Genomic DNA, 25,522 nt, shown 5'->3' with positions numbered 1-25,522 from the left:
CCCTGCAGCGGGGGACCGACCCCCTTTCGCCCTTCTGTCCCGGTACACAGGTTCTGGCACAGGCGCTTCTCGCGGGTCCCGTGGTGCCGCAGCCGCACCGGTGCGGCCCTGCCGCTGCTGCCAACGCGCTCCGGTGCTGGGTGGCGCCCAGCTGGGACCCCGGACGCTCGGCACGCGTGGGTGCGACTGCCGGCCCCTCCGACCCCCCCGGGCGGCGAAGCCTCGGCCCCGGAGGGCTGGTGCCACGAGCTGAAGCGGCCTGCTGAAGGGAGGCCTGCGGAGCCGCGACCCGCCCCGCGGCGCGCACCGGGGCCGGGGCCGCACCGCACCGGGGCAGAGCCCCCCCCCGCCCGCAGCGGGGCCCGGCGGGCATGCGCGGGGCCTGCCCCGTCCCTGCCATTGGCCCCGAGCGGCGGCGCCGCGCCCGCCCCCGCCCCGCTCCCCGCCCGCCGCCCGGCCAAGTTCAAACACCCCCCCGCGCCCCGGCGGCCCGAGTTGCGGGAGTTGCGCGGGGCCGCGGCCCGGGCGAGGCGGCGCCGGGTGCGGAGCAGGGGGCTGCCGGGGGGGCGCCCCGCCGGGACAGCGCCCCGCCGCCGCCTATGAGGGTGCCGCGGGGCCGGGCGAGCCATGGACGGCGGCGGCGGGGCGCCGCCCGCCCTGGAGAAGAACGCGGCGGAGCTGACGGTGATGGACGTCTACGATATCGCCTCGGCCGTGGGGCAGGAGTTCGAGCGGGTGATCGACCAGCACGGCTGCGAGGCCATCGCCCGCCTCATGCCCAAGGTGGTGCGGGTGCTGGAGATCCTGGAGGTGCTGGTGAGCCGCAACCACATCAACCCCGAGATGGAGGAGCTGCGCCTGGAGCTCGACCGCTTGCGCCTGGAGCGGATGGACCGCATCGAGAAGGAGCGGAAGCACCAGAAGGTGCGGGCGGGGGCCGGGGGGCCCCGGGGGGAGAGCGGGACCCCGGGGGGAGAGCGGGACCCCGGCCCCGCCGCCGCGCCGGGGAGAACACAAAGCGGCTGGGGGGGGCGGGGGCTGCGGAGCCGGGGGGCGCGGCGGGGATGCTGCCCTGGCATCCCTGAGGGTTTGGGGTGTCGTTGGTTGGGTTTTGTTCCCAGCCCTCCTGGAAGTTTCCTTCCTCCTCGCCTTCCTCCACCCCTTCCCCAGTCACTGCTTTTCCTTCCCGTGGTGCCTCGCTGGTTAGGGCTCCTGCTCCATCCCCTCTCCGGACGGCGGGATGGTGCTGCTTCCTGCTAGGCCAGGAAAGGTCACGGACAGTCATGCATTCCTCTCCCCAGAGCTGGGAATGGTTTAGCAGTCCGGTTTTCCTGCCACACTCAGGTAGGCAAGTCATAGGAGAGAGATGGAGAACCAAGCGATTTCAGGGCAGCGTTAGAGCTGAAGAGTAGGAAAGGGTACTCGCCCAGATTCCTGCTCTAACCGCTGATGATGGGATATTGTACCTTGGCTTGATCTGGGGTGACCATAGTGTTCCCTCACCCCACTCCCATGGAAGCCGGAGGCAGAGATCGTTTCCCATATCCTGTTACCCTCATGTGGTGGGACAGCACGAGCTGCTCGCTTACTGCAGTGGAAGCAGCAGATCTGCTCTTTAAACCACCCAGATAACTGATTTGAAACAAGTAATGGCACTTGTAGTAAGCGGCTGTGCTAAATCCTCACAGCTGCCTCATGCCATTCCTGCTTGCACGCACAGATTTGGAATAAAGCGGAGACAGGGAAATTCTGGAAGACCTCAGATTCCAAGACGTTGGCTTTAGCTTAAACACATACAAGTTTCATGTTTTAAAAAAAGGGTCATCTAGGGAACTTTGACTTAGTATATGGAAACTCCAGGGTAGTTCCCACAACGTTTTGCAGAGGAAGTCTCAGGGCAGAGTGTCTGAAAAGGTTGGTAGAAGATCGTTAATGTATAAAGCCCTGGTAAGTGCCCAGAGTAGGAAATAGGAATGTGTAGAGAATAGTGCAAGGACATGCAGCAGACCTGTGCCTTTGCCCTTCAAACAGATCTGACGTGGAGGCAAGTGGGCATGCGGCTGTGCTGGTCCCGTACTGTGTCTGGGCCCCCTGCTAGAACCAAATCAGTTTTTCCTGAGCCCGAGCTGCCAGGAGGTTCCTGAAGGCATGTCACCTCTGGGGAGACCTGCCCAAGTCAGACCTCCCCACTGCTTCAGAGGGACAGTCAACCGTAGTTCTTTATCTCGGGTACTTGCAAAATGCTGTTTTGAATACTGGATTGGGCTGGTAGCAGCACAAGGTGATGTTTTGTGTAGGTACTTCTGAAGTTCATATATGTGTAAAAAAAAAAAAAAAAAAGTGTCCTAAACACATCAACTGCATAGCACTGTGCTTACAGATGCCAACTGATCTCCCTGCCATCTCCCATCTCCACTCTGCCAGCTTCTCTAATAGTCGTGAAGTGGCTCAGGCAGTGTTTAGACAATCCAGGTGATGCTTTGGTGGAAGCATGTTAACAGACAAAATAAAAGTACATGATACATAACATATTTCTTTGATTGAGTACATTCCCAATGCATAAAGTCCCTACAGAACAGTAGTGTCCCATCATCTGTGTTCCAGCACGAGGGTTTGAAGACTTAACTCTTTCACAGGACAGATGCTGGTAAGCAGAAAAAGCCAGAGGCTGAGAAATAGTTGTGCCCTGAAAGCCTCCAGAGAATCATCCAGACAAGCGTTTAGTGGTCCTTGCAAGCATCAGTTTATGAGATTTTAGTACTTAAACTTTACACGTCAATCTGTTTTGCCTGTAAACCTGGCTTAGCACTGCCTGGAGTTTCCTGAGCTGGCTGGCACCTAGTGGTACCTTCTTTCTCTGATACTTCTACTAATGAGGGTTCAGAAGTTAATTTCTGCTGTAATTCATTGGAGTCTTCGATAGCAATAAGTAAGAAAGTTTGCCTCAGCAAACCTTAGCATAGTTGTGTGTTTACAGTGCAGCCGCATGTAAACAATTAGATAGCGTGGGGTTTTGTGTGCCTTCTGTTTTGTTTTTATCAGTATGCCTATAACTGATGAATGTGCTATTTTATTATCTAAAATAGGTCACTGCGTTATTTTAGCTACAGAGTCATAATAGGCAGCATCACTGTAAATAGTCTAGGTATTTGGCAATGTGAGTATTGTGACATTTGCTTTTTTCTCAAGATAAAGAGTTTCAAGCAAAATAGAGGTGATTAGTGAAATTTTCTTTACTTAATAATGAAGTCTGCATAGCTTACACCACCTATGTTATTCATAATCTCTGTGTCATATAGTGTTTTCTGCAAAATTTCTAGCAAGCATTCTAAAAAGTAACAAATGCTGGAATAAAATGGCTTTTGGATCCAAAAGTCAGTAGGAACATGATTTCCCATTATCAGAGCATGCACTCCAAGCAGAAAGCTATCCTTTAATCTCCCAGCAGAGCTTATTTTAGCCTCGCGCTGTGCTTGGCGGGGTTGTTGTCTGAGTGTGGTTTGTTGTTAGGTAGGAAAGGGCCATGCTGGATGAATGTGAAAGTCAGCGAGTGACTCAGCCTGGCTCCAGCCATTTGCAGCTTTTTTTTGTTGGAAGCGCATCCGGGAAAACGGAGCAGAGCATGCCCCCCACTGCAGGAGTGTGGTTTAGGGCAAAGGCTTTCAGAACCGGTAAAGCTGTAAATACAACTGATTTTTCCTTGAGGACTTTCTGCTTTTCTGTCCTGATTTGACCTTTACGGGGATTGGGGACAGCTGCTCTTGACACACTGGGTGTCCTGAAAAATGGGAGTTGTTTTGACTGCTCTCACTGCCACTAGCACAGATGCCACTCGAGACTTTCCATATAGAACAGTCCACAGAAGAAGCAGCATGGGTTTGTCTTGTGTTTACCGTGCGGGCTGGGAGCTCTGGGTTTGCTGCGCTGCAGCACGCACTCGTTATTTTACATCTGTGTTTTGTAACAGAAATTTAGACTGGAGGTGCTGCTCTTTCAGAATGAGCATGCCTAACGCTGGCTCCCCTGGCACACGCTGTCTGATGTTTCTGGGGCGTTTATAACGGCCTCTGCAGCTGCTTCCTGGGATGCAGGAGGTAATTGTGGCTCACGTTTGGTTATCTTGTCTAACGCAGCAGTCCCCTTACTCTGGTTCTCATAAGGAGCCATCCTTTGGGTAACTTGCACGTCAAAAATGTTCACATCAGGAATTGTCTCCTCGTGTGCTTACCTTCAGCATATAGCAAAAGGAGGCTGTGATAGCTGGTACCTCCATGCTGGCCTTAGAAATGTAGAACTCTTCTAAGAAATTCAAAGTGGTCTCATTTAATTGTTTTCTCTAAGAATCATAGTAGGATTGCTATGAGTTTGATCTGTAAATAGTCCAGTCAAAGACTCTTACTGTGTTTAAAAATATAAATGTGTTGTCCCGGTCTGCCCTTTAGGAATTAGAACTGGTGGAGGATGTCTGGAGAGGGGAAGCACAGGACCTTCTTACCCAAATTGCACAGCTGCAGGAGGAGAATAAACAACTGATGACAAACTTGTCTCACAAAGACATTAATTTCACAGAAGAGGAATTTCAGAAGCATGAAGGCAAGTTTGATACTTCAAGTTCAGTACTTGCTTTTGTTATAAAAAGCAATACTTTATCAAAATATTTTGACTGGATATTCTGGCTTTTTTCCTATAGAATAATGCAGGTCTGGATTTTGGGGGATTGTTTGGTGGGTTTTTTTTTTACCTGAATAGAAAATTCTGCATACATGATGACACTGAAGACTTAAGAGGTGGGGGTAGGAGGGAAAGAAAAGCCATTCTTAAGCCCTCCTTATGTTTTCCAATACAAGTGGAATAATCCATTCAGCAATATTTATTTCACACTGTTATGCACAAAAATAGGTGCAACTGTTGATCTATTCAGGATAAGTGCTTGTAAAGCAGCAAATCAAGATTTCTTTGTCTGAATTATGTCAGTCCACCATATGGAGATATTCTAGGATAATATAATTATATTCTCCTAGCATAGGAGAGGCTGGTTTTACTTGGTTTGCCTGCCTTTAGGGTTCCCTCACTTGTTTGGGATTTATTCTAAATTGGCTATGAGTGAAGAGATTTATAATCCAGGGAGTGGGTGAATTCTAGAGTTGAAACAAGCAATTTGTGGGCAACTTCTTTCTTGAGGCAGAAGTTGGAATCTTGTATCTTGAGCTTCAAGTACAGGTTGCCATCCTCAGCTCACCCACAGCTCAGCAAGCAGCTCCTTTCCCAAGAGCAGGGGCAGATGAAGAGGTATCTGTTTGCTCCACAGTTCACAGTGCATAATTTGAGGCTGCTGGGTGCCAACTCCATTTCATGATGCTTTGCTGGGGTTTAAGCTGAGGAGTTTAAAAAAAATGACTGTACAGCTTTGGGGATGAGGCAGCCTTGAGCTGAGAGATGGGGCGAGCAGCTGAGAGTGGTAACAGCATCACTCCAGCAGTAAGGTATGCCTGTGATGGTGAGTCAGTCTGGAAGTCGGTGGCTTTCTGAACTATTTGTACATGAACAGGACTCTGGTCCACTGCTTCAAGCCACAGCACCACTTTCATGATCTGTTCTGATTTGCGCTGAAGTCCTGGCTCCTTCCAAAGGCTTAGCATCCTGTGTGTAGCGTGCAAAGTCACTGCCCAGTCTGAAAACCAGACCACACAGCTAAGCCATTACAGCTCTCCAGTAAAGCATTAGGAGCAAAGGGATATCCTTCTCCAGACAGGTAAGCTGGGATTAAATTGAGGCTTGCTGTAGCTGGATGAAACTGTCCAACCTCACAGAAGTTGCACTTGCTTTCTCCCAGAGGCTGAGTACTGCTGACTTGCCCTGGGAGGAGTATAATGAAATCTTCAAAAAGTAAAAATTGTTAAACCTCTCAAGATCATTTTCTAAAAACAAATGCAGCACCTTCAATTTAGGAGTCAATGGCAAAGAAGTAGCTCAACATTGGCCTTGCACACTCTATGCAAAACTTCAGAATGGCAGTGATGAGTCATGGACTGTGAAGACTATGACATAAAGAACCAGCTTCTCCTTTGTTTTCTCTTCTGGTTTATTTGTTGTTGTGTTGTTTTTTTTTACTTCCAGTGGGTATCTACTGCAGATCATGTGCTTGTATTTAAATATAGCTGTACTCTTCACAAGCAAATGCCAGGCATACTTTTCATGTTATTTTTACTGTGTCTACCAAAGTATAACAACACAAACAAAACCCATAAAGCTGTTCCAGAGATCACATTCTGGGATCATTGATATTCTTTGGCCCAAATCATCAGTTTAAGTCAAAACATATTAGTTTATAGCAAGCCCATCGTATTATTGGGACCTGTTATATCAAACCCAACTGTTTTCCTTTCAGGAAATTTTGTCATTAATGACTGGGGATAGATGTGTCTCATGACTTATTTGGTTAGTGTCAAAAAGCAGTCATGCTGGTTTTTTCAGTCTCCATCACTTGATCTGATATGTGGTTTTCAAGCTAAATACTTTGTTAGCTGGACTAACTTTGACCAGATTCCAGTCTCCGTATCAGCACAATTTAGTATTGTGATCATGTCTCCCCTTAGCGGCTAGCCCCTGGGATTAACAGCTCGCTGCTTACTCACCAGACAGTTAAAGGAGTTATTTTTAGCACAGGCAACAGAGGCCAGTGATTTGGGTGTGCAAGACTCTGAGATTCAGTCCTTGCCAATTAATAGTCACGTCAGAGTTTACAGAGCCATGCTTTAGCATATTGAATGTGTTTGTGAGAGGAGCAGAGGCAATCCTGCTTAAACAGGAGTGTTCTGCACAGAGGGTCTGCAGCACTGCCGAGAGTCTGAGCAGAGCAGGATTCGTGTGAAAGGGTGTGTGGCAGAATGCAAAATACACGGGAGGAGTTAAAGATGAGTCTACAACATCCATTAACGCTACTCCTCCCAAGCTCAAACCCAGCGCTGCTTGATGGTGCTGTCTGATTGGAATATCCTAGTAAAATGCCACAAGGAAACTTGACCCAACATGTGTCAAACAGGACAGACAGGCTGCTGAGGGGAGCTGCTACCTCTGGCTGTGGTAATACAGACAAGCAGCAGGATGGCAACAGTTGTGTGAACCCCTTTTGCTGCTGAGGAACCTACAGTTCTCTTTCAAAAGTGGAGGCAAACTTCTGTTCTACGTCTTTGGCCAGTGGTGTAGTGCCACAGGCCCTGGCTGGCCCTTGGGCCTGCCATGATAGATGTATAAACACAACAGTAAAGAGGTCCCTAAACATAAAGGATGGTTTTTTTGTTGTTTTGGGTGGTTTTTTTAGCTGCTTTCCTTTCTCTTGCCCAAACAATGCTATGATCACAGCAGTCCACAGGAAGCTGCTCATAGGATGTGCCCAGGAAGCCAGCTGGGTGTGCCCTTTAAGATCTTGGAGTTATTAGAGTTTTAATCCTTTAGAGATAATTACTTTACATTTAGGGCGCTTAATGATTTCCTTCTCCCCTTTGCCAATGCCTGAGGAAATGGAAGAGGATGTGACTGTTTCATGAACACTTCCCACCTTTCCTTTCCCCTCCTCTTGAAATAAAAATGATAACGTGGTGATCTGTGCACACAATTGAAGTCTTTCAGGTTCATCGAATGTTAGGGAGAAAAATGAGCACAGTGGGAGGAAAAGCAGTCAGCACTGAAATGGTACTTTATTCTTTAAATAGCACCTGCTATGTAGAGATCTCAAAACATCTCACAAGTACTAATGAATATAGCTGCACTCACTATTCCTAGCTCCTACTGGGGTGAAACCACCAGTCTAAAGTTTCACTGCAGTCCCTCTGTACTTCAAAGTAAAGTTTTCGGGTTTTTTTGTTTTTAAATACAGCCGATGTTTTAGGCCCCAGCCCAGAGACTGGCTACAGAGGGTGGATCCAGAAGCCTGTAGCGAGATTTGTGGATGCGGTGATGTATTAAACCTGCATGATGACAGGAAAGCGTGAATCTTTTAGAAGAGTTCAGTAGCAGTATGTGTCAGCGTCTGTTTGTCCTCCCTGGTGGGTATGAGCTGTTACCAGCGAAGAAGCCTGCAAAGAACTGGAACCTGGAGCAGAGAGATGATAAAGAGCAGGGTCCAGAAACAGAGCAGGCAAACTTACCACAGAATTAAAAGAGATGCAAATGTAATACTAGAATGTGAACACCATGTCATGCTCAGCTCTTTTCTGGGGTTTGATGGGAATGTGTCCTCTGAACCAGATTCCCGGTCAGCCGTGATCACCAGTCCTTTTCCCTGCAGAGCCTGTTCTGTGCTGTACTGTAACTCTGGTCCTTTAGCAATGAGCGGTTGGAACTGCTGTTCCCCCTGTTTGCAGTGGTATGCTTTTTATGGCTGCCTGGGAGCCCACAGCTGCTGCAGGAGTGCACGTGCACCAGAGTTACTCTCGTTCTCTCAGGTTGGTCTTGCTGTACCGTGTGATCCATCGGTTCAAGCTGTAGGTGATGCATAAGGTGGAATTCCTAAAGGCATGCAGCCTACATTCTCTTATGGGAGCAACTGTGGGCTTCTCTGGTGAGGGAAGAACATCACCGTAAAGCCTGAGCTGATATTGAAGTAGAGATTTGACTGGCTGGATACATTTTATGTGTATGCAGCATATTTCTGATGTGGGAACTGGTTTTCCAGCTGTCCCGGAGGGATGGGTGAATTATCACCACTCGCAGTTTGTAAATGGAGGAAGCTGAGGACCCACAAAACTAAGTACTTTGCCAAAGGTAATAGAGCAAGACAGCAGCAGACCCTAGATTTCAGCTCCTTCTTGAACTGGACTTCGGCCAGGGCAGCCACACTCTGCCCTGGTCACAGGCTTTCATCTTCCAGCCATTGTATGGGGTCTTGTGGAACGTGATTGTACGTGATAGTTTAGGACTGTCAGACTGCACGTCTCTCTGCAGTTACCAGGCAGAGTTAGTGTAGTAGATTTATTGTCTCACCGACTTAAATCATCTGGTCTGTGTTTGCTCTGAAGAGCCCATCACTGCAGTGCCAGTTCCTGATTATCTCCGTAACGGCATAATATAATGGAAGAATGCCTCCTGTATTGTGATTTATGACGTTTCCCAATGATTTGTTGGTCAGATTTCAGGTTAATCTAATCCTTTATTTTAAAACAGGATCAATGTTGGATTCTTGGCAATGTTCCAAACATCTTTCACAAGTGGAATTCCATGTAGTAATTTTTCTCTGAAGTACAGTTATTCTAAATATGAATTATCACACAACAGGATGGGGAAAGGGCTGCAAAACATGAGGAGAAAATACATGACCATAATATAGACTACATTTCTGTTCTAGATTCAGGGTGGGGGCACCCTCTGAAGGTCCTGCTTTCTCTCCCTTTCACCCAACACAGAACTGGGTTTCAGCATAAAATCATTCTAGTCCAGCGCACCGCAGCTAGTTTGGATCCAGATGCAGTCCACAATAGTGACATGTTGTTTAAATCTTGCTGAGGATCCAGACCATCTTTTTTTACAATTTTCACAGGGTCTTGGCCAGCTGATTCTACAGATTAGCGTGCAGATAACCAAGCTCCCTGGGGCATAGTGCGAACACTGGTGTAAAACTACTGAGGCAGCAAGATGTAGCAGTGTCACTCCACTGTCATAAATGTCTCTGTGGACTGTTGCTTCCTTTTTAAAGGACTTTCTGTGCAGTGGCCTTACAGAGTGGATTGTGTCATCTATGTTCCCTGTTACCCTTGAAGTAACCTTTAAAGCATCTTCCAACAGCTTCTTTGTAATTCTATCAGCAGCCAAGTTCCAGAGTCTTTACCTAAATATTTCTTACTGTTATTGTTCTCAGTCTCTGCAGCTCCTGATTGTCCTTAGGTTTTCTTCTGTGTTCTTTTTTTTAACCAGGAATGTCAGAGAGAGAGCGACAAGTCATGAAGAAGCTGAAGGAAGTGGTAGATAAACAGAGGGATGAAATCAGAGCAAAGGACCGGGAACTTGGACTTAAAAATGAGGACGTAGAGGCTGTAAGTGGCTCTTAGTCTTCCTGTTTCTCTTCTTTCTCGCCCATATTTCTGCAGCCTAGTTTCAAGTTAATGCAGAATTTGTAGGCAATGCCAGATTATTAGTCCAGTAACTGAAGTGTGTGTAAGTGTGGAGTGTCCAGAATGAGTAGGCAGTCTTCAGCACAGACACCCCCCCTCTGCTGCATTCCGAAGGACCAGGCACACTTGGAACGTGGCTGGAAATGTGGCTGGAAACCAGTGTAACAGGAGAGGAAGATGGGGGAAGGACAGGTTGGTTGGTTGGTTTCCTTAAAGACCTGATACCTCTCCCCTTCGTGGGAACTAGAGAGGGAACTGTCTCTCGCTTCTTGAACCTCTCTCTGCTTTGACAGTGCAAACTTCCTCAGCAGCCCCACGCCTCACCCCACCCGGAGATCCCTGCTGTGGGTGAGCAGGCTACTGGATGTTTTATGTGTATTCTCGGCAGAGTTTGGCAGCAGGGGCTCCACGCATGCAGTCCCACACCAGGGATGCAGGATGGATCCCTCTTTGCATGGGAAGAGAGTAGGAAGAAGGGGCCTGAGCCCAGCCCGGGTCACTTTCACCAGCAGTGCACAGAAGGTCACTGAGGGGATCGGTGGACCTGGGGACCACAGCACAAGAGATCCACCCGGGTTTAGTCTTAGATGAATCACAGACTCCACTGTGACTCTGGGAATCACGTGATGTCTTGGTTTTTTCTGTTTCAGGAGGAATGACCTCCTTACCCATCTCCTGCTTCCCATCCTCACGCTGCCTCATCTCCTTAGGCCGTAGGGCTTTCCTGGTGCTAGTGAGGGCCAGGCAAGCGCCTCTGGCAGGTGCTGTGGTCCTTCAAATTGGTGTCTAGCAGGTCACATCCTGTCATACGAGAGAGCCAAGAGCTCAGAGCAAATACAATATAAACTGAATGCTAAGGATTCCTCTGCCCTGGCTTTCTCTCTGCTGCGCTGGGTTAAGATTTGGTTTGGAATCCCATAAGCTGCCCTATCCTTGAAGTTTGCTTTTTTGAAACACAGTATCACAAGTGATGGATTATCTTTTAGATGGAGAATTCCCTGTGCCAGGGGAAAAATGCCTCTTTACTCTAGAAACCAATTACATTTTGGTGACTGCAACTGTAATAGATAATTAGATATTAAAAAAAACTAATCTGGGAGTGAAGAGGGGGGAGAATTTTCCAGAATAAATTCAACACAATTTCCTTTGAATGAATTCAAAGGAACCCACTACTTTTTCTTTAATATGATGTTTGGGACTTAGCCATCGTGGCTGAAGGCTGAATGGATGCCAACCTGTAGCATTGATATTCTGCATCGATATTTTGCAGCTTCAGCAGCAACAGAACAGGTTAATGAAAATTAACCATGACCTGCGGCACCGGATCACCGTTGTTGAGGCTCAGGGGAAGGCGCTGATTGAGCAGAAGGTGGAGTTAGAAGCATATCTGCAAACCAAGGAGCAGGAGATGGGCAACCTGCGAGCAGAGCTGGGGAAACTGAGGGAAAAACTGCAGGGTGAGGACAGCCAGAATGGGGAGGAGGAAGTAAAGGTAAGAGGCACCTTAAATCACTTCTTAAACAGCCTTTTAAAAAGCTTTGACTTCATACCAAGTACCTCTTCTTTGGATAAATGTGGTTGGCACACATCAGAGGCAACGATGGGACTTGAGGACATCTTGTGTTCAGGTGTGACACACAGGGAGCAGTGTCACTCGTTGCTCTGTGTCAGGGAAGGCCCCGTTAGGGCAGAGTGGCAGCACAAGATAGCAGTGGCATATCTGCATCAGAGAACAGCTCTCCACTTAGACTTGGCTACCCATCATACGTCCTAGGGAGTGTAACCTTTGGGTTCTGCGCTAGGCTGCAGAATTTGCCAGACATCAGAACAAATCATTGCCTCAAAAGAGTGTGTTCTATTAAAGACATCGTGAAGCAATCCAGAATCTGTGGAGTATCGGCTGTTAGTTTTTACTGGAGGCAGGTAGTGTTTTGGTAGTGCTGTATTACTATGTTTGGCTTCATTTTGTTTGTACACATCAGCCCCTTCCCCCAAAGGAAAACAAACAGATCCCTTAAACAGTCAGGGTTTTCCAAAAGATAAACGGCTGACGAAGAGCTGAAGCTTTGCTGGGTACACAACTAAGTGAGCCCTACCAGGTCCCAGGTGGCATGTGAACAACAGTAGAAAGGAAATGGTGTCAGAAGTGGTCCCAGAGGCAGTGCAGAACTCTGCACGCTTGGTCCTTGCAGTGCTAATGGCACATTCAATCTGTCAGGACTAAGCTGGTCTATTGCTGCCAGATCAACATACAAATATTTGAAGGCACCTTTCAGAGGAACCAACTCTGGCCTTATTTCCACTTTTGCTTTCTGTTGGAATTTGTGAAGCGTTACTGGCAGAGATGTTCCTGAAATGGTACTGCTTGCTTACTCAAGTACTTGCAGGAAGGGGCAAAGTGACAATCTGCAAATTGAGCTGGTGCTGAGATCAGAGCAGTAGGAACACAAACTTGAGGGGAGCTTCCTGAGAAAAGGGTGCATCTCTGATCTGTTACATCCTTTAGTTCTCCATATGGTTCCTATTATTTTTCTTTGTGCATAGGACACTACTTCTGTCTTACTAAAGCAAATGTGCTGTACTTCCCTTTCCTAATAGCTCTTAAAGAGTAAAAAAAAAAAAAAAAGGGGGGGTGTGTCATGATATGGAAGAACTTAGAGGAGCACTATCATATAGAGCTGTTTGGCTAGATGTGCTGGTAAGAGCTCCAGTACCAGGTAGCGTTGTCAATGCCTGGTAGACTGCAGCAGCGAGTGAAACATCCAATTCACTTGCAGTAGGCAGGAACGTACATCAAGAAGCAGAGGCAAAGGCTGATAGGGTACCCCGGTCCCCCCTGGATTGCGACAGCCAGTGTTGTATTAACATGTCACTGCTGAATTGGGCACGCACTGTATTAATAATGAAAAGGATTATTTCATTGCTGTTAATTCAGCCAGGACACCCAGCTTTGTAAATGGGGCTGTGGAGCCTCGGCCTAGAGCCAGTAGGAGTGAAAGTGTTTTCAGTCTCTGGAGAGAAAGGATGCATTCTTTACCTCTCTCTAACTCATCAGTTCCACGGGAATGGCGCTTCTTCTAATTAGAGCCATTCCCCGCTCCCTTTGCCAGGTTGATGGTTAGACAGGAATTGCAGTGGCAAGCAGAAAGCTAGAATAGCTGCATGCTCTGGAATGGACATTGCTTGTTGGCTTCAGTCAAATACATATGCATTGGCTGCAGGCTGCTTAGTCTCTGCTGATTTCAGCAACATCTAGCAAAAAGACCTTGTTTGGGGCAAATATACAACCAAAAAAAAAGAGGCATCAGCTCAGACGCTAATTTAGAGGCGTGAAGAAAAGTGTGTTTGGGTAATTTCCTTTGAACCTCTTGTTAGGTTGCATCAATCTTTATTTATTGTAGTCTGTGTAAATAAATGCATTTGGATGAACAGGGGTGAATCAAACAAGAGGACAGGTGAGCACTGTTTTGCTGCTTTGTCTTTGCAGGGCAAGGGCTGCAATCCCTGCTGTAGAAACTGGTATTGCACCAAGCGTAGCCCAGCCAAGTTTAACCTGAAATCACGTATCAATAGATAGAAAAACTGTCACAAAGACATGAGCTTAAAAGAGGGTAGGATAAGGCTTACAAAAATGGACTTTAAGAATTTCAGTACTTGGTTCCTCAAATTTCCAGCTTGCATCCTAGCGAGGCATCACTGCAGCACAGGAGGTCTGAGACTGATCCTTACTAGAAGGGCAGGTGGCTGACCTGGCTGCTGGCATCTCTGATTTCATTAGCTGACCTCTAGTGAGTCCTTGCAAAAAGCATCGCATTTCAAATGTACTTTGCTACATTTCAAATGTACTTTGCTGGAACAGAGCACCCTGCATTTATTTGTATTGTTCAGAATCCTGCAGACCTCTAAAGGCTTGCAGTTGCTTTTCAGCGTCTTGCTTCTGAGTTCCCTTCCCAGAAGCTTGTGATGGCCATTAACTTGCCCTCAGCTCTGTGCTGAGTGGAACAACAGTAGAGGACCTGAACGATGATCTTGGTGTGTGGTGTTTCTACGGACCATGTTTTCACAAGCAGTTAGGGCCAAATAGTTCTGCGCAAGTGCTAGAGTCTACCTGGCTGGCAGGAAGCGCTCCCACAGGCCTGGGACTCTGACAGTGTGCCTAGCGTGCAAGGTCTGGCTCATTGGGAGCCGCAGGAGCTGGGTGGTGGGAGAGAAATTCCTCCAAGCTTCCAGTGAACTCTGCTCAGAGGAAAAGAAGAGACAAGGGCACACGTGTATAAATGCCTCATCTAGCATGCATCTGCAGTTTTCTTCTGCTTTGTGGCTGGATACTGGTACTAATGGCAATCCTGCTTTTTTAATAAAGGCATTAAAGGGGTATAAATTAAATCTCCACTTGATATGTTTACATCCAAAGGAGCCATCTCTCTGTGGGAGGAGCTGGAAGGAACTGTCATGATCTTTGCTACGCAGTTTTTTCAGTGTTTATATAAAAGGCCGATGTTTGATTTACCCCATTTGTTAGAAGTACGAATTCCTTAAACTGGCTTGTTTATCAAACATTGGACTATACCTTTTCAGTGGACTTCCTGGCAGTCTGAATTCCACAGGAATTTCTCCACAAAAAGACTTTATCACCTATAAGGCAGCTCAGGTTAGACCCTGTGTTCAGAAACAACTGGTGCTTGTTTTCCCGAACGTGTAACTCTAGGAAAGATTCCTGTGAGCGCAGGGCTTCGACTGTAGGTCACTACACCTAGGTCTTCCTCATTTGTGAGCTTCCCCCAAACCCCGGGTGAAGAGAGGTGAAACAGAGCTCAGATCACCTTTCAGCAACCTGCCACGGTTTCACCAGCCCTGTGTGTGTCATCGCCAACCTGTGCACAGGAAAGAACAAAGAGATCAGATCACTGAGCTGTTCTTGCTGCTGAGTGTCTTTTAACATGGAAAAACAAACGCCTTGTACATTTTTTTTCCTCTTAAAATTGCTGTGTGTCTCTTAAAAGAGGATTTAATAGTGCTGAAAGGAAGAGGCTGGGAACTAGATTGATAAATACTTCAAACTTCTGAGACATGCACTTGCGTGGTGAATTTATACGCCCATTTCACTTCCTAGAGAGAGCCAAACAATGATGACTGCCTCTCAGAGTCTGAAAAGATGGCAATGGACTTAAAAGATCCGAATCGTCCAAGATTCACCTTGCAGGAGCTCCGGGATGTCCTTCACGAGAGGAATGAATTGAAATCTAAAGTGTTTTTACTTCAAGAGGAGCTTTTATATTACAAAAGGTAAGTTAGATCTCCTCTCCTGTTGCATGCTATACACAGAGGAGCCAAAGGGCAGGTCTAGAAACAATAAATATGCTCTTACATAGCGTCCAACAACTTACATTTCTGCAAAGGCTTAAAGTAGAGATTGCAAACATGCAGCGTTAGTTTTAATCTGGTTCCTCAAAATTGAGAAAAACGATGCCCTTCCTGAACTCCTAGGTTCCCCCTGAATTTTAGAAAGATTACAAACATTTAATACTTTTGGACTTCAGATATAACAGAAAAATGTAGAATTTTTATCTAATGCATGCCTCTTCTCCCTCTCCTTGTCACAATGGGAAGAAAATATTGAAAGGAGACCCAGTTCTAGGTGCTGTCCCTTGGCTGACAGAAAAACCTGCCATTGATTTCAGTGAGCTTTGAACAGATCTTTTTGCATTTCTTCATTGACAACTACCTCAGATAGAATTTTAAAACTTGAAGTGTTTCTATGGCTTGGGAGGAGAATGTTAATTATCTTTTCTTTCTTTCAAGTGAGGAGACAGAAGAAGAAACAAGATCCCCTCAACCTACGCCCATAATTCAGTCAAAACCCTCAACTCAGCCTGAATCTGGAATCAAACGACTGTAAGTAGAATATTTTCTAAGGATACTGGATATAGTCTGCGAATACTACATGTTTCTTATGGGTAGGACAATTTTAAAGAATTTAAAAATTAAGATAACCACATTCCTAATGTATGTGGGAGAGACACTGATGGAGCACTTGACAGGTATCAAGAAGGAGCAGTTGGCTTTGGGCAAAACTTTTGCCTAGATCTGGGACAACTTTCAGTCTCGGGTTATTTCCTGTGGTGCCTTTTGCTCCCTACGTGCAGATGTACTCCCTACTCCATGTGCGTGTTTATGGGCCACACTGGTACGCCCAAGAAGCCTAATGTTTCCTTCTTAAGTACACTATTCAGGCTAACAAAAAGAGCACGTGTTGAAACGTTTTATTGTAGCTGGTATGAGCTGAGGAGCTCTTAAGCCCAGACACCTGATCTTCCTAGAGAGCTTTCCTGTCTGGGCCACGTAATCATACTCCAAAGGGAGGTGCTACTAATTGTGGTCATATCCAGAGCACTGCTCAGCCTGTCCTGCGTGCCCCAAACTGAAAGTCAGTGCTGGATCTCTGTGTGCAAGGATTATAGGAACAATTCTCCTGTTCAAGTGCAAATCTCAGTTCCTTAACACACATATCCTAAGGGGCTGGGGTGTCAAAAACCATTGGCCCCCAAGTCACGCTCAGAAGATGTGTAAAGAGTGTTGTTTACAAGCAAAACCAGCAGTTGGGCGCGGAGAGCACGGTTTCCCCATGACTCTCTGTGCCTATTTCCCTGTTGACCTAAGCCTTTAGACCCTGGCTTGCGTTACGTGTACAGCACAAAAACCTTTGGTTTGCTGAACAGATTTGCAGCTGGAGAGGATGGCTCTAAAGAACCCCACCTTCTGGTGAAGTATTTAATGTTGCTGTCTGAAAGCTAAGCTTACTGTCAGAGGTGTGCATTTGCTAGTGTATCACTTCATTATAAAATCACAGTGTTAGCCAACCAATCTGTCTATTGAAGCTCTCTCCTTGTAAATTTATTTATACCAAATTAAGTCTTGTAACCTTACAGCAAGTCTTTGGATTTTTGTGATACCGGAAGCTTAACTTTTTAAACTGCATAAATTATTTTGGAACAGTCATTTGCTTCCACATGAAAAGCTCTCCTATCTTGTCCCCATGTCCATAACCTTCAGTCCTTGTTTAATAATAGCAGCAGCCCTGTGAGAGTAAGTTCCATCGGAAGATCTGGACTGATCCAAAACACCATAAAGTCAGGAGGGCACTTTTGGTTATTTTCAGTAAACTCCAGCTTCTGTCTCTGCTGCTTTGTTTCCTGAGAGAACCCTTTCTCTCACATGACAGGAAAATACACTTTGAGTTTGGACTTAAGTTTTCGTTCTGCAACTGTGATGACAATAATAATAATATCTCCACTGTAAAGCTGCTTTTTGCTTTTAAGTTTATTTTAGTACTTTGTGGTGAGGGATGGCTGGTTTTGGCTTATGCAGTTTGTGTTGACTGCAGGTTCCGCACTTGATTTATGAAGCAAAGGCAGCATAAAAATGTAAATCGATGTTGTAAGACAGAGCACGTGCTGACAAGGTGTTAGCTTTGACTCTGCCTTCTGCATACACGCGTAAGCAGCACGGGGAGCCACGGCAGGAGGCACAGAAGTGTTTCCAACCAGTTATCGTAGTGTTTTCTTCCTCGGTTATTTTTATTAGTGAAAACCCGTTGAGCATCAGACCGTTCAATCAATGCACATTTTCAGACACCTGTCTAATCTTTCTGTTTCTCAGACTCTGTATTAAATTCATGTAACTAAAACTGCACGCAACAAAACATAAAATTATGTTGTTTTGGCCCCTGCCAGAAAAGGCAAGTCCTCTTCTGCCAGACAGTGGAAGCACGTATCGAGCTTGCTGTTAAGATGAAATTTCTTTAGCTGTCATGCTCTGTCCCTGGGTTTCTTTCTGCTCTCTCTTCACCTAGCCATCATATTAAATACGGGAAAATAAAACCGTCTACTTAGGTAACCCGGAGAATGGTAATAGTTTTCAAGTTTGTCTTATTCTTGCAGCCTGTCATGACAGGATTTGTCCAGTGTGGGTTTATTTTCTTTCTCTCCTCCTCTGTGTGTGTGTGTGTTTGTCAACAGTGCACTTGTAGATGGGCTTTAAAAAAACAGGAAATTTCACTGCTGGGCAGCACAAAGAACCCAAGCACAGCATCTGTTCTGTCCTGTTACAACAGCCCTCCCACCCCAGCTGCAGTCCCCGCCCGCTGCGAGCCATCTCCAGAGCTCCCTTCTCCCCATCCCAGGCAGGGTGCTGTCAGCGCCTCTGATATGGCTCCCTGGGAGACTCTCCATACCTAGCGATGGGATGACAACTTGTAAGGCTGGTATCTGCGTGCAGAGTGCCTTTACACATGAAAGCAGGATTGCTTTTCCCTCCATTTCAGACTTTTTCTCCTGATGAAACAAAAAGCTGAAGTACAAAAATAGAACAGTGTTGCTATCCTCTCCAGAGTTTTATGCCTGCCTCTGTAATGTGCCCTTTTTTCCTTGACCACACAGTATCTCAGGAATGAGACATGTATGTGTAGCCTGTGCCATCTAAGATGTGCTGAAGTGATTCTGTGCGGCATCCCCACAAAGAAAGGAAAACCAAAGTTATTTTCAACTCCCCAGGTTTGTGTGTTTGGGGCAAACGCTTAACTGAGTTCTGATCTCAGACGGATTTGATTTCTGCATTTGTCCCTACCACATCACATGTCAGAATTTTGATGAAATAATGTAACCAGGAGGCTTTACTGAGGAGGAAAAGCACAAGGATTAAAAATGCTCCCTCTGTTTTGAACAGAAAACACCCTTTTGTTTTCTCTTTAAGGATACGTGCTTGTTTGCCACTGATGTAATGCCTGAAACAGCCATAAGTTTTCTTCCTATTCTTGCAGTCTACAAAAGCTGGTGTGTCTGTGTCATTTCTGCAGCTCACAGACAGTGCCACGATGCATAAAAATAGAACTGCTAGCTACTGCTAATGATACAATGTTTGCTTGTTTGTTTTCATTTTTAATCTAAGAATAGCAGTTAGAGTGACTTGTGTTGGGGAGAGCTGCATTTGGTCACAAGTGAAATGTCTCTCATGATTTCAACTTAATCTTTAATTGACATTAGTCCACAGTTCAAAAAAATATTTGGCACAAGGGAGAACCTCTGAGGAGAACCCTTAGAAAAACAGAGGGTGTTCCAGGTATGGATTGAAGGTGTGTTGGCAGGTTTGTGTGGGGCTGGCTGGGCACGGAGCACCTACCCACGTGCTCTCGACCTCTTAAGTTGCATGAATTGTATAATGCGTAGTGAAAGTGCTGAACTCTTACAAGGAAACAGTCTTGCTGCTAGCCAGCTAGAAAGCCTTTCTGCTAGAGTAGCTGCAAGGTTTCAAATCAGTATTCAGCTGCCTGCAGCTGGCATCTTTCTGCATGTGAAGCAACGCAGGTTCTTTGGGAACAGATACACAGGCCCTTTAACCGAGCAGCTTGCATAGGAGGTTATTTCAATATTTCACCTGCGATACTGTTTTTTAACTTGAAACTCTCAACCGTAACATCTGTAAAATCTTTAACTGTAGTGCTGGTCCTGTCTAACCCTGTTTTCTGTGCAGATATCCAGTAGTGACAGCAGAGTCCTGTTTTGTATTTCTTAACATGCACCTTCATCCTTCATTTCATTGTGTATGTGCCTGTTTGTCTCTCGGGAAGAAAAATGTGCACTCTGCTCTGCATTGCTAGAGGTGGTAAAACCTTGATGAAATCCAACCCAGATTGCAGGCTGCCTCACAACAGAAAAGTGGTATCTTTTAGAAATTCAAAAGCAATTTAAACTGTTACCATGACTGCTTTTTCTGAATAAAGAGTTTTTCACTGAGGAGAGCTGTCTTGGGTGATGCAGATCCACCTCTCCCTGTAACGTGTCCTGTGGTAATTCAGAGTAACCCCATGTACCATGTTTGCCTCTTTTCTTTTTAATGGAATGCTTTTTCTTTCCCTTGCTCCAGTCTTATCTCTTCTGTGTCTGTACTTTCCTGACCAGGATCTTTACAGCCATAATGCCCATGGTAGCAGCTGGATTGATTCCAGACGATCCCACATTGCAGCCAATAAGAAGACTTGTGTCCCTTGTAGGATTTTTTTTTTTTTAAATGTTTGGTACCGTGGTTTCCTTTTGCATGACCCTGTGTTAACACGCACTGCTGGTTGCATTCTCATCGGCTGCCTGTGGGATCACAGAAGAACAACGTGCCAATCAGAATGACCAGTCAGTACACAACTCATTGTAGTCCTCCATGCTCATCCTCAAGTACTGACATTTTATCACCTTTTGCCTTAATGTTACTGTGCTAAACCAATCATTACTCTGTAGAAAATTGTTGCAATATGCGGTTTTAACCAGCATCTGTTAATTTTGCTTACTAAGTGTGCCAATTCACACCGATGCTTTTTAAGAAACCCATGTCATTCTAATGACTTGTTACAAATCAGTTAGACTTACAGAATGTAATGGCTGATATCTACATTAATTTCCAGTGTTAGTTATAGGCTGTTGTTTCCATGTCTTTCTATCGATGCACTGTATATTTTGTCTCTAATTATGTATTTTGTAATTGAGTATACTCTCAATCAACTCTATCATCCTATTCTTGTCTGTCCTTGGAAGACCTACTGATAATTATTAATGCAAAGTCATTTTGCATTAGAACTGCTGTTTTAGCGATCTTTCTATTTACAGCAGCAACACAATATTTAAATTCCTATCCTCTCCACACAGACATGCTTTTCCCAAACATCATCCATGAGTTTTCTAGGATAATAACAATTTTCATTGTTTCAGAAGGAATTTTAAAAGCCTAAGCCCTCTGCTTTGTGTAGAGATTTTTTACAAACATATTTTTCTCTTAGATTCATGATAAAGTGAAAAATTACCGAACTCTGACATTTGAAACTTCCTGCGTAAATACAGCAGTCCTTTGTGGGGACTTCAGGACAGTAAAGCCTGATGATGCAGGGCCAGACATGCTTAGCAGAAAGTCTTGGTGATTAGACACTTCTTTTAGCAGCTGGAATTGGATCCAGCCCTGAAAAGACATAGCATATGTGTGTGAATTTATGAGCTCCTGTGATGAAGGCAGTAGAAAAGTGTGAGGCTAATTAAGTGCAAAAGACTACTTTCATTATTAAGGCTGCACATTTGAAGCCAGGAAATGCAAAAGTTCAGGTCCTGCTAGCAACATTGGTTATCTGGCATGGCACTTGCGTGGCTTTTTTTATCACTTTTTAGTCAAGAAGTAATTATTCTTGATATTCTCAATATTCTTAATAATGATCATCATGCTTACCTGCACATATGCTAGGATATATTTTCAGGAAAGCTGCCTCAAACCTCATCTGACACTCAAATACAGCCTCCTATGTGACTAGAGACATCGAAGGCACAACTTCCTGCTCCGCACAAGGCGGCTTCGACCTCGGGATCATGGTACTGAGGGGAGACTTAAGGCAGCGTGGGTGGCGGAAGGATGGGGCATGGACATAGGGTCAGGTTTATGCCCCAGATGATAAATATTCCATCACCTGTCAAAGTTGAATTTATATTTGCATAATCTTTTACTGTGGAAGCCTTTAGCAGTTCCTGTCCTAGAGCACAACTGCATTGTGCTTGGTACTGTGCAGAACACTGTTAAAACCGAAAGGGTGTGCAGCCAATTCAAACCCTTGCTAGCTGGAACCACAACTTTTGCATTTCTCAGCAGACCTAAACACTGCACTAACACCTCTGGTACTGAACTCGTGACAATCATTGAATTTGCCTAATCAAGTAACGTCCTCCTATACAAAATAAAATGATACTAAGGATTTTTCCAACTGTATATTTTTAGCTGTGCTGTCAGCTGGCAATTTGTTGTTGTATTAAATGGCTGTTGGTTCATGTACGTCATTATCTCAGAGCACCCAAGCCGTGTGACAGGAAATGATGTGCACGCTTGTGTGCATTTGTTCAGCCTTCATCCTGCAAACTCTTATGCACATATGTGCATTTATTCATTTATTCAAATTTATTATTAATCAAGCCTATGTATGAAAATCTGTACACTTGGAAAAAACATGGAGGCTTATTTTTCATATGAACTTCCCTGCTGACACCCTTAAAAACATTTTCTATTTCTGCTTTATGGTAAATTATATGGATTTAATGCCAAAGATACCACTTTACTTATGCCAAGAAACTAACCTGTATCGTGTTGCTTCTGTATCTCAGGGCTGGGGAAGGGGAATATACATCTAAAATGAGACCTGCACCTTGTAGAGTCAACAGCATTTAGAGCTTATTTGAAGCTTCCATAGCCAAACCGCTTGAGATCGCAATGACTTCATCTCTAATAACATTTTGACATGCACTCCCATCAGGCTTCACTGCCTTGATTTTCGCAGATGCAGATTTTTTTGCTCTGTGTTTTGTTGTGCTGTGTATCGTGTCGGGTGTTTGAAGTGTTTTCAGGATGATAAACAGTCTTCTTTCTTTTCCCTCCCCTCCCTTACTCCTCCCTTCCTGGAAGGTTTAGTTTCTTCTCCCGTGATAAGAAACGTATGCAGGCGTCACAGAAAAATGTCCACTTCCAGGATACTTTCGGAGAATGGTCAAATTCAAATAAAGATGACTCCTACACTGAACAAGGACAAGAAGCCCTGCAGCACCTGTGACTAAAACCTTGAGGCGTTCAGTTTACCATAGTAGATCTCGACAGTCTAGTAAGAAGAAGCTTCTGTAAACAAATCTGGCAGCTCATCACTTTTGTTTGCCTTGCACACCTCTGGTTGTGTTTCAGATGTACTCTTCCAAAGGGATCCCTCACCGTTTACTTGGTGACTGTTGGCTGGAAACAGAATCCAAGCTTTGTAGTAACAGTCGCTGATACCCTGGGACACCGAAGCTTCTAGATGACTTTTTTGTGCTGAATAACAAGTCTATGGTCTTGTTCTTGCATTAACTACAGTAACACAAGCTTCTTTAAACCAAAAAAAAAAGGACCTGTGCCATTATTAGAAGTTTGTTTGCAGTGTACAATATCTAGTGGCAAAGACTCTTTTACCTTGTTTGTTAACACTATCGGTTGTTTGCTTTTTATTTCTGTAAGAATTTTTTTTAAGAGGGATACGACAGCTGGCCACTCTCCCTGGCAGGTCATAGCGCTGCTGTGTCCTGTCAGGTTCAGCTGGCACCTGCATTTTGCAGAGTAACCCCTTGGAAATCCACCAGATACAAATTGATTAAACTGGAGTAGCCTTGAGAGGGACAGTGAGTATAAATTTCCCTTGCTGCTTATAGTGCCTAAAGCATGAAAAAACCGATGTACGAGGTGAGCGTGCCTTGCATTTTGCCATGAGTTCTGCAGTAGTAATGGAAAACAAATTGCTTACAAGGAGGAATTCTAACACTTGAAGTTTTTCCTTCTTACTAGGGACTTCCCCTGCTACAGCAGCAGGCAGCAGCTGTGGGGGAATTGGATCTCTTTCCCACAGACAGGTTTTTAATTAAGTCACGCTCCACTTTTCAGTCTAGGTAAGACTGCCTCACTTCAGAGTGAAAGACATCCTGAACTAGCTGACATGAACTATTTTAACTGACTGAGGGATGACCCCAGCTCAAAACATTTTCTCTGACTAGCCTGAACACTACTTGGGCAGAGCGGATGAATTTTATCTGTGTGGGCTGCTCTGCTGGCGTTGGTCGATGTTTGGGGAGCCCGCAGTTACAGGGGCTTAACTGCCAGCTGAACTGCCGGGCGGCGTGGTTGGGGTCTGCTTTGCAATCGAGCTTGCGAGACCCTTGGATCTGACTGAGGTTGTACTTAGAAAAACCACAAAACACTAAACCCAGACAACATAACTGTTGCGTACAGCCCGGTGTCAGCACGCACCCTGCCTCTGCACTACACGCTCCACAAAGGCACCCGGCCAGGCCGGAGAGGGCAAGCGCAGCTGCTTGGGAGATGGGTGCGGAGGTCTGTGTGACCTGTGTGCTGGGAGAGTCCGTGCCGGAGCACCACGCTGCTGGTGAGGAGCATCTCATTGTGGCAAGGCTGTAGGCAACTGCTGCACGTGTGGCTTAGCATGGGGGGCTGTGAGCTGCCACCAGGCACCTTACCCCCAGCAACGACATCTGCTCTGTGAAGAGCCTCCTCTCTGGAGAGGCACTAAGAACAGGCTGGCGTAAAGCTCCAGCTACCCCAGGTACTGAACGCAGGAGGAGGTCCTGAAGCAATCCTAGACGAGAGCGAGCCAGAGGGTTTAGTGCAGGCCGGTTGTTTTTAATACAGGGTGATCCGAGACTCTGGAATGCGTATGAGCAGCAAAGGGTGCTTAGCCCATCTATAGTGACGCTGTGCCAGGAAAGCATTCTTTGCAGCGGTGGGCTGAGTGCTGCTCTGCTCCCGACTGTAACTGTGCTTCGTTTTGAACACGGACCTTCCACCTGTTCTAGGTGAAGTGTTTACTGTGCCCCCCGGTGTCGCTGCAGTTTGGGGTGGGGGGGATACGTGGCCTTACATGTAAGACATCTGCATCTCGAATAGTGACGGTAGCGTCTGGTGCTGGTATTAGGCAGGTAAGCTTCTGCCTGGATACATTTTGGTAACATATCAAGTTTTATGCTTAGAGAAAGTTGTATTCATGAAACCTCCACTTCCCACCTTGTGTGAAAAGTAATTCTGAAATGGGGGGGGGAGTGTCTTATTGATACTTAAGTTGCTAAGATCTTGATTCCACTTCCATACTAGAAAAAAAAAGTACACTACGTTTGTATCAGGTGGTTACCTTAAATCATGAACGATGCCCGTCGAGTCTCTCCCTAGCTTAGTTTACACTCGTTTGGCACATTTAGAAGAGATGCAGTGATCAGAAACAATGCAAGAATGCAGCAGATGCACGGCCTGAATAAGCACATCACTTATGAAATCAGCTGAGAGCAATGAACTGGGATAATAGAAATACACAGACTGAACTGTTTTTCCCCAGCACCTAAGCCAGTGTATCACAAAGGATGTGCCCTGGCCTGGTGCATGTAAAGCTTGTCCCTATGGTGAGCTATTGTTGGGTCAGATCTTCAAACAATGGCACTAAGCAGTACAACCTTCCCCCACTCATCTCCGTAGCCCATTACCTCAAAAATCTAATTAGTTCCTCCTGACCTGCTAGCATTAACCTCTTCGCTCTCATGTTTGAAATGCTGAGTTTACATACTCCAAGTGCCATCGGAATGGATGGCATGTAGGGAAGAGTATGAAAAGATTTGAAGATCTGTCATGTGTTGTTTCTCAATATTCAAGTAAAATCTGCTTTTAGAAAAGGCGCCAGGTAAGGGGCGTAACAATCCTGTCTGCAAAGCGCAGGATCACTGATGGTTTTTGGGGTTGGTTGTTTTGGTTTTGGGTTTTTTTTTTTCGGTTGGGCAGTAAATCATTTTAACAGTTTAATAAATATTTCTGAAAAACAAGTA

The 25,522-nt window shown here is 45.6% G+C and overlaps 1 protein-coding gene across 6 annotated transcripts; it reads left to right on the top strand.

Annotated features, from left to right (window-relative positions):
* The first annotated feature begins 413 nt into the window (after positions 1–413).
* On the top strand, positions 414–25,522 carry RILPL1 (Rab interacting lysosomal protein like 1). 6 transcript variants are annotated; one of them, XM_055710588.1, is made up of 8 exons: positions 414–924; positions 4,443–4,593; positions 9,910–10,028; positions 11,377–11,598; positions 15,220–15,392; positions 15,909–16,001; positions 20,063–20,150; positions 22,584–25,522. In XM_055710588.1, the coding sequence occupies exons 1-8, from the start codon at positions 628–630 to the stop codon at positions 22,587–22,589; spliced, it is 1,149 nt and encodes a 382-aa protein (XP_055566563.1). In that variant the 5' UTR covers positions 414–627; the 3' UTR covers positions 22,590–25,522. The 6 variants fall into 6 exon arrangements, with proteins under 6 accessions (XP_055566563.1, XP_055566554.1, XP_055566566.1 ...); XM_055710579.1 differs by lacking the exon at positions 20,063–20,150; XM_055710591.1 differs by lacking the exons at positions 20,063–20,150; positions 22,584–25,522 and adding an exon at positions 21,381–21,955.

Source organism: Falco cherrug, chromosome 1 (assembly GCF_023634085.1).
Source record: "Falco cherrug isolate bFalChe1 chromosome 1, bFalChe1.pri, whole genome shotgun sequence".
Lineage (NCBI taxonomy): Eukaryota > Metazoa > Chordata > Aves > Falconiformes > Falconidae > Falco > Falco cherrug.
Note: the sequence above shows the minus strand (reverse complement) of the source record. Positions and strands in the feature narration are given on the sequence as shown.

Coding starts and splice junctions, on each gene's coding strand:
- RILPL1 (XM_055710579.1), top strand. CDS start 628: ATGGACGGCGGCGGCGGGGCGCCGCCCGCCCTGGAGAAGAACGCGGCG. Junction 4,594..9,909: donor GGAATTTCAGAAGCATGAAG/GCAAGTTTGATA, acceptor TTTTTTAACCAG/GAATGTCAGAGAGAGAGCGA. Junction 11,599..15,219: donor ATGGGGAGGAGGAAGTAAAG/GTAAGAGGCACC, acceptor TTCACTTCCTAG/AGAGAGCCAAACAATGATGA.